This window comes from Eucalyptus grandis, chromosome 3 (assembly GCF_016545825.1).
Source record: "Eucalyptus grandis isolate ANBG69807.140 chromosome 3, ASM1654582v1, whole genome shotgun sequence".
NCBI lineage: Eukaryota > Viridiplantae > Streptophyta > Magnoliopsida > Myrtales > Myrtaceae > Eucalyptus > Eucalyptus grandis.
The window spans coordinates 64469108-64477679 of record NC_052614.1 but is presented as its reverse complement, the minus strand read 5'-3'; the positions used below and the strand labels follow the sequence as shown (position 1 = coordinate 64477679).

The window sequence follows — 8572 nt, the reverse complement described above, 5'->3', positions numbered from 1 at the left end:
AATAACTATTGGAGACTCGATCCAAAAACAAATAAAAATTAATAACTGGAGTAGCTATGATAAATACAACACCTAGATCCCCACACAAAATTGTTCCAACCCCATGTGAGCATGCGATGATCGTATCAATTGATCAAATAAGGGATAGCTCAATGCCTAGTTCCAAAATAAACATTTTTCTTCATGAAACATGGAGTTAAAACTTAGATGAAGTCCTCTTAACATAAACAAAAAGTCCAACTATTTTATGATCCTTGGTAATGCGATATCCACTTAGACAATCACGTACAAAGCAGAGCATCGACACCCAAACAAAACGCATAAAGTCTATCATTTGAATCAAGGAGGAGAAGAACTAGATCTTAGGGCCGAGATTTGACGACATAGGAAATACAATAGCGACATCTTGATGATATATAGGAAAGAAACTATTCTACGAAAGACAGCTTACTTGGGAGGATTTTATTTTCTCTCTAAACTGGAATATCACTGCCTTTGTACGAACAAGAACTATAGTAGCATCAAACAATCAATGATTTTTGTCAAAAAGTTGTGACCAGTACCGGGGTAGTATAACACTCAACATTGGCATGAAGCAATCTTCCAATCATGCGTATAAGGGAGCATGTTATCGTGTACATGCTCCAATAAACCAAAAGTAAAATATTAAAAGCAAAGTTAGTCCAAGTTAAGTTTGTAATCCACAGATCACTAGAATGTAAATCCTAACATGATGGCTTCCACCAAAAGTATCCAAGTTACTGTAAATATGAGATCTCGAACATAATCATCTCAGGTTCTGTTGGGCTTTACCCTTTCAAAGGTTGCACATATTCCCATGTGAGGTTTAGCATCCTTATTCTTGCAAATCTGAATAAGTTTAAAAAGTTGCATGAATCATAACTGTGCATAGAGCTGTACCAACAGTTCTACAAGAGAACATTTCATACTTGAAGACCTGGGACATCATCTGTTGCCAACAGGGTAATAAACCCAAAGTCGGAATGTGCCCCGCTCCATATATTCCTTTAGAAGGATCATAGATTAGACCTAAACAAAGAAAGGAATATCAACCGGATGGGAAGGAAAAATTGTCGGGTTTATTGTGTAGTTCATAGTGGTAAAATCTACCTTCATAGTGCAACAAGCGCAAGATCAGAATAGGCTTGCCGAGTATTTCTGGCTTGTAAAAAAAATCAGCCTCCAGATCAAGTGCTAGAGCAATGATCCTTGCAACTACTTTCGCCACATTTCTGATGTGAATATTCACAAATCAACAAATTACCAAATTAACTACCATCACTTTTTTATATCAACAGGTTGCACTTGATCTTGCCACATAGATCATCTAGGCATTACTCTTGAGATATAACCAGATCCAAAAGTCAACTGATTGGAAGATCCTATGCAATGAAAACTGTGACTACAATACCAGCCCTACCACTATAAGTAGACATTTGAGTTGAGGCTCTTGGTCAGTGTGATTAATAGTAAATCTTGACAGCTGAAAATATTTTATTCAAATTGCGGCAGGGTAGCTTTTGAACAGTTTCCTAGAAATTGTTGAATGAGCAGTTACATATAACTTGAAGAGATTTACACTTTGGCCAACATAGAATGAGAGCCCAAGAGAGCTTAAGCAATTTGGCAGTCAGGGGCAATTTAACCCCCTCGGGCATTAAGGGAACTTAGCAAAATTTGATGCAACGGGAAGGGGAAGATGATCACCATTAGGACACTGGAAAAGGCCCAAATTTCCAGTCAGAGAAACAGAACATCTCCGTATTATCTTTTACTCAGATGGAATAATCTTTCACATCTTGCAACTCACAACAAAATTTAATGCCCGTGGCTCTTTATCATCCATAGCAAAAACTCATAATGCCTAACTATGAAATTTCTCCATTGTCTGCCTCCATCTTGGCAATATCTCTATTTAAAACACAACAATGAAACCAAAATAAGTACATATCACCAGCAACAATTTGAAGTTGCACAGATATTTTAAGCAACTGGTTACCCTCAGAAGGCCAGAGGTTTGGTCCAAAATGAGGCTTCTGTGCATCAGGATCATCCTCTGGTACTTCCGCTCCTATGTAGTATCCCTCCTTATAATCTCCTATAAAACGTCCATGGAATCATTACTACTCAACTGATCTTCAGAAAATGATAACCATAGAAACAATAACAAGTTTCATCTAAATCCTTGTTGTATTGCTCATGGTTTTGCGTTAGCACTTCAAACAACTCGCTCCTATTTCTGTGTCAGCTCTGGTGAAGTATCCTCGCTCCTCCCAGAATATAATTACAACCAGGAATAATAACTAACCAAATGCATCTTCCTTTTCTAAGAGCAGCTACTCAACCACCAGCCACCAGCTGATTACAGGAAGCTATCAAAATCATCAGCTGTTCATCTAAATCCACTATGAGCAGGAAAATCTTCAGTAATCTGACAACAAAAAAAGGAACAAATGAATACATCTGACACAAACCCTGAATCTGATTCCCAGCATCGAGGACCTCATCCAACAGAGGAGTGCGGCCTCTGTGCTTCTCGTTCCTCAACAGCTTCATCTTCTCGCTCAAGGGCAAGCCGAAAAACCACCTGCTCTGGACGAAGACCTCCTCCATTAAATCCTGGCCGATTATGTGGTTGATCACGTAGAAAAAGCCAGAATCCAAGCACGCCTGAGGCCAACGGATCGAATTCATCCGCCAGCATCGTCACGGATCAAAAAACCTTAGCTTCCTCGGTTCCGGTACCGGTAACAAATCGGAACATCGGAAAGACTCGAGAGAATCGAGGACCTGTTTGAGCAGAGACACCGACTGCTGGATATCAGAACCCGAGAGATCGATGCGATTGAGAGTCGAGGTCGGAACTCCGGCGACTTCGACGGCGTTCGCGTCGTCCATGCTCGCCGACGCCGCTCCGCCTGGCAGGTCGTTGCTCGCTCGCTGATATCGCCGTCCGTTCACCCGTCTGATTCCGCGACGGTGATGACGACGGCTGACGGTGACTGGATTCTGAGTTGCCGGTAGGTGATGGAGGGAGTAGGGGGTTTGAAAAGAAGAAGAAAACGACGGCGTCTATTAATTAAAAAAAAAAAAAAAAAACTCAGTGAAGATATTTGACGCGGCATTGTCCTTTTGACAAAAGGTCAGCAAATTTTAAAGCATATTTCATCGCCTACTACGGCATGAGGTTCGGCGTAGAATAGGGAACTGCACCGAACGGACCGCAAAAACTAATCTAATTCGAGTTTCCCGCAGTTATCGATCCAATGCCAGAAAAAGTGGAACTGATATACTATGCGGTTTGATTCCCAGTTTCTCGGTCAGAACCAAATCGAGATCAGGAATCCATAAATTGTGGTTACATGCTTTGAACTTTTTATTATTTATTTTATTTTACATTAATAAATGAAAATGTTTGTCATTGGGTTCACTTCATTAGAAAAGAAAAAAATGAAACAAAAAAAAAAAATTGCCAGTTCCTAAATAAACTACAAAATCGATTGATAAAATAAATTTTAGATTTTAGGATATGCAAATTAGGTTCTAACTTTCAAATAATAAGAAATCATATCTCTGTCGGGGTAAGTTTCAACTTGAAACTTTCAAGTCAAACTTAAATTGAGTCGAAGCAGTTGGCTGAGTGGTTAAGGGTTTAAGGGTTTAAGCATCTCACCTGCTATCCGAGATGAGAGAAGCCTTACCCGATGCTAGATCTTTCAAAATGGATTCTAAATTTATTTCTTAATCCATATTGATACTTATGTCAGTATATTGACAAGAATGACTTGAAATTCTGTCAATGAGATATTGCATAGTTTCCTTACGGAAGAGAATACCTTGACTCGCTAAAACTTCAATTAAAATTCCAAAGCAGTGTCAACAAGTTGTACCTAAAACCTTGAGAGACCCCGCTCTTTTGTTTTCAAGAATGGATCAGTAGAATGAGCTCCAGCCCTCAAACCTTTATATACTATCATATCTTGATATTTATTTGCAGCTTGATGAATTGAGAAGCACACCATACTACTTTTGGGGGGCTTGGGTTCATGTAAGGCATGTCGCTAAAACTATAAATTTTACGGCCAATTGCAACATTTATACGTTTTATTAGTTGCTGAAGCGCATTTTAATTTGATACCAATTTGGTGAAATGTGTTCTTGCAGAAATTACTTATCCTTAAATGCTAGTATGTATTATTTGAAACAATTTGGCTTTTCTTTTAAGTGCGCTCATTGAAGGAGTGAAAAGAGAAAAAGAGTGAAATGCGCGGAGGCAATAACACTGAGTTGTGCCTTACTTGCAGGATGACTTAGTCGAGCAAAGATAGATTGTTTGCTATTGAGACGGAAATATTGATTGTTTGCATTTGCCTTATTTCTTCCCCTTCTGGTCTTTTTTTCTCTAGACAATGTTGACTTAATTTGTACTTAAATTTGCTGATGAAATAGTCCGAGTTTGGCATTCTTTATCGGATGTGACAAGTTCCTTGTCCTGCATTCATTTAATGTGTAGACCCACAAGGGATTATGAAAAATATGTTTAACATAACCTCTGCACCAAAAAAAAAAAAAAAAATCTTCAAAACCTGACTCGATCACTCAGGTTGTATGCCATTTGGGTCTTAGGTTGGTTCTGTAGTGTTTTCATTCAGGTCGGATATCAACCGAATCGATGACACTCCCATCTTGGACTATCCAATATTAAGTAGACCCTCTCTTAAGAATATCTTACATGGGACGGATATTTCCACACAAAGTTATAAAGGGTCAAGAAGAATGGCAGTTTGCACACTGTCATATATTTTGGGTAATTGAAGCGCGTTGAGGTTTGGAATTGCAACCTCTAATATATAGTTTTTTTTCGCCAATCACATGCTTTATTAAGCTATATATATATGTATATATGCCACCTTTGCCCCGGATTTCTTATCCAACATTTCATTTGGTTTGTTCGATCCGGAAGACATTGCTAAAAACCGGATAAAATAATATATTATCCTATTTAGACTTAAATTCAAACCACCAGACACACAGCCTAGATGCAAATTGCAAAAAAAGAAAAGAGAAGTGGATGAGGGCTTTCAAATCCATCTTTATCACCCATTGACAATAATGCTTTCTCTCTATACTAGCATAACATTGACTTTATATGAACGAGAATTATAGTAGCAGATCATTATCAGACAAAGAAGGATTTTTTGTCACAAAGTTGTTACTAGTAGTGGGGTAGTATTCCACTCACATTGGCATGAAATAATAAACTTTCAATCACGAGTGTAAGGGGTACTGTGTTGACAGCTAGTTTAAGGCCTAAGCAGAGTTCCACCAACACGATAATGGGATTTTCACCCACCCTCAACTCACCCCATGCGTGGAGAGCTACTATAGTCTCCTACCGTCTACCTTCCCCACTAAAGAGGCCCCCAAGTTCCCACTCAAGCTTTTCTTCCCAAGTGAGTGGGAATATGGAAGGTGACATTGTAGGGTGGATCTCTCACATGTCTCTTCTCTCTTGAGCTTTTTAAGGATATGCTCAAGTCCAAGTATTTCACTCACATTGGCATGAAGTAATCTTCCAATCATGTGTGTACGGGGACGAGCGTTACAGGATTAAAAAATAAGTTATTTCAAGTTGTTTTTGGAAAGCATGGATCCCTAGAATATAAATCCTAACATGATGATCTTCCACCAAAAGCATTCAAATGACTCTAAATATGAGATCTCCAACATGATCATCTCAAATTCACATTTATAATTGGCCTTTACCCTTTCAAAGGTTGCACATCTTCCCATGTTTGAGGTTTAACATCCTTGTTCTTGCAAATTTGAAATAGTTTAAACGGTTCCAAGTATTATTACTATTCATAAAGTCTGCACCAACAATTTCATAGGAGGGTAGTTCATACTTGGAGACTTGAGACACCATCTGTTGCCGACAAGGTAATAAACCCAAAGTCTGAATGTGCCCCAGCTCCATATATTCCTTTAGAGGGATAAGAGACTAGACCTAAACAAAGAAAGGACTATCAACCGGATGAGAAGAAAGAGTTGCAGGGTTTATCATGTAGTTTAGTGAAGTAAAATCTACCTTCACAGTGCAACAAGCACAAGTTCGCAATAGGCTTGCTGAGTATTTCTTGCTTATCAAAACAATTAGCCTCCAGATCAAGTGCTATAGCAATAATCCTTGTGACTATTTTTGCCACATTTCTAAATGTGCATGTTACCAAATTAACGACCATCACCTTTTGATACTAGCAAACTACACTTAATCTTGCCACATGGATCATCTAGCCACTACTCTTGAGATATAATTGGATCCAAAAGTCAAATGATTTTGAGTTGGAGACCCTATGCAATGAAAATTGCGACTGTAATATCAACCCTACCACTATAAGCAAGTAGACACTTGAGTTGAGGCTCTTGGTTAGTGTGATTAATGGTAAATTTCGATAGCTAAAAATATTTTATTTAAATTGCAGCATAGTAGCTTTGAAATGATCCCCTAGAAAATCATTTAATCAGCAATCAAAAACTCCACTTTGGCCACCTTGAAAATCACAAGAACTCGGCACTCTCTGATGCAAGTGGAAGGGGAAGATGGTGACCATTGGGGTACATGAAAAAGCCCGAAATACCCAGTCAAAGAAATAGAAGATCTCTGTATTATATTTTCCTTGGATGGAGTAAAATTTCACATCCTGGAACTTGCAAGAAGAATTAATGTGTATAGCTCTTTATCGTGTATAGCTCTTTATCATTTATAGCAAAAACTCACAATGCTTGACTATGGAATTTCTCCATCGTTTGCCTCCATATTGACAATATACCTAGTGATGATAAAACAGCGAAACCAAAAAAGGCATTCCGTCATCAGCAACTATTTTGGGGTGGACAGAGATTTTAGTAAGCAACTGTCTACCTCAGAAGGCCAGATGTTTGGTCCGAAATAAGGCTTCTACGCATCAAGATCATCCTCCGATAATTCCACTCCTATGTGGAATCCCTCCTTATAATCTCCTATAAGCTGTCAATGGAATCATTACTACTCGAACAATCTTCAGAAAATGATAAGTAGATTGATAATAACAAGTTTCAGCTAAATCTTTGGCTTAGAGCTCATGGATATCTGTATCAGTTCTAATGATGTGTTCTCACTTCCCTTTCTAGGGCAGCTACTCAGCTGGTTACAGGAAGCTATCAAAATCACTAGTTATTCATCTAAATCCTCTTTAATCAGCAATGTCTTCGTTAATCTGACACCCAAAAGGAACAGATAAAGTCATCTATAGAAAAAAAAAAACCGTTAATTTGATTCTAAGGATCGAGGACTTAATCAAACTAAGGAGCATAACCTTTGTTCTTCTTGTTCCTCAACAGCTTCATCTTCCCGCTCAATGGCAAACCAAAGAACTGCTTGCTCTAGACGAAGACCTCCTCCTTCAAATCCTGTCTTATTTCATGATTGATCACGACACCTAAATTTTGGCTAAATATTAGAATTAAATTGTATAGAAAAATTAGGGACCAATATGGCTCTAACAAAAATGATTTTTGCATCACCTAGTTATTAACATTATTTGCATCTACTAAGTTTTATTTTCTATTTTAGTTTCTTTTATCTTACCTTATTTTCGGATAATTATTTAAAAAGAAAAAAGAAATTTTCATAAAAGGGGGGCCAATGGGGGCTGGGCCTCTTTCTTCCCTTCTCCTTTCATCCCCACGCGGGCCTGAGGCCCATTACCCGTTTTTTCTCCTTTGGCCCGGCCCCCTCCCCTTTTCTTCTTCCTCCTCCTTCCCTCTGCAGCTCACGCGCGTTAAGGACGCCCTACCGAGGCAGAGCAGGGTAGACCGACGACGGAGGAGGCGCGCCATCAATGCCGCCGGACGGACGAGCGTAAAATCCGGCGAGAAAACCGGACGGATGGGACGCGTCTTTAATACCGAGCAGGCCTTCGCGGAGAATAGGGGATGGGACACCAGTTCGGCCGCACCAAGGCCGGTCGGCGCGCCGAGGACCGGCGGCCGGACCACCTCCGTCGACCGGCCTCCTCGGCCTATAAATAGGGCGTTCGCAAGCCAAAGGAGGAGACAACACGAAGAGAGAGACTTCAGAGGGACATCCAAGAAGCCCGAGAGATCTGAGCGAGCGAGAGAAGCTTGAGATCTGAGAGAGAGGGAGCTCGAGCAGAGACTGAGAGTGAGTGGCGAGGTGAAGTCGCCGGTCGCCAGCACGCCTTGTTCCCGTCGAAGCTGCGGTAGGTCCCGCTTTTGTTGAGTTGGGGTCGGTTTCCCGAGGATCCCGGCTCGGGAACGAGCGAGGTGGACGGACGCAGCCCGATCTATTGAGCTCGTCCGCCGTCCGACGTCTTCAAGCTAGGTAGGGAACCCCGTCGACGGCCCCTCTTTTCTTTCCTTTCGTTCTCTATTTCGGGCTCGCCGGACCGGGCTGCCGTTGCCTGGTCCGAGCGAGTTCCGGCCTTCCTCATGTGTGTTCTGTTGGCTTCGAGGTATAGTCCGTTGATTGCCGTGTGTCTCGACTTGAATC

General features: G+C 40.5%; 2 protein-coding genes across 2 annotated transcripts in view; both read right to left on the bottom strand.

Moving 5' to 3' along the window:
• Nucleotides 1-1584: 1584 nt before the first annotated feature.
• On the bottom strand, nucleotides 1585-3026 carry LOC120292162 (2-oxoglutarate-dependent dioxygenase-like). The gene is made up of 4 exons (XM_039310219.1): nucleotides 2812-3026; nucleotides 2496-2691; nucleotides 2021-2119; nucleotides 1585-1932 (listed from the first exon to the last, which is right to left on the bottom strand). The coding sequence occupies exons 1-4, from the start codon at nucleotides 2917-2919 to the stop codon at nucleotides 1886-1888; spliced, it is 450 nt and encodes a 149-aa protein (XP_039166153.1). The 5' UTR covers nucleotides 2920-3026; the 3' UTR covers nucleotides 1585-1885.
• Nucleotides 3027-5783: 2757 nt separating this feature from the next.
• Nucleotides 5784-8572, bottom strand: part of LOC104431398 (2-oxoglutarate-Fe(II) type oxidoreductase-like) — a 27077-nt gene continuing 24288 nt past the window's right edge. Inside the window, exons 3-6 of the mRNA XM_039309918.1 lie at nucleotides 6800-6851; nucleotides 6110-6231; nucleotides 5933-6028; nucleotides 5784-5851 (exon numbers count right to left, since the gene is read on the bottom strand). Coding sequence (XP_039165852.1) covers nucleotides 5784-5851; nucleotides 5933-6028; nucleotides 6110-6231; nucleotides 6800-6851 — 338 coding nt within the window. The remainder of the gene's footprint in view (nucleotides 5852-5932; nucleotides 6029-6109; nucleotides 6232-6799; nucleotides 6852-8572) is intronic.

What these genes read in the sequence shown, in the direction of transcription:
- LOC120292162 (XM_039310219.1), bottom strand. Translation starts at nt 2,919, where the DNA reads ATGGACGACGCGAACGCCGTCGAAGTCGCCGGAGTTCCGACCTCGACT. An exon ending in TGCTGGGAATCAGATTCAGG is followed by an intron (nt 2,120 to 2,495) that starts GTTTGTGTCAGA and finishes GACGTTTTATAG; the next exon opens with GAGATTATAAGGAGGGATAC. An exon ending in AAACCTCTGGCCTTCTGAGG is followed by an intron (nt 1,933 to 2,020) that starts GTAACCAGTTGC and finishes TGTTTTAAATAG; the next exon opens with AGATATTGCCAAGATGGAGG.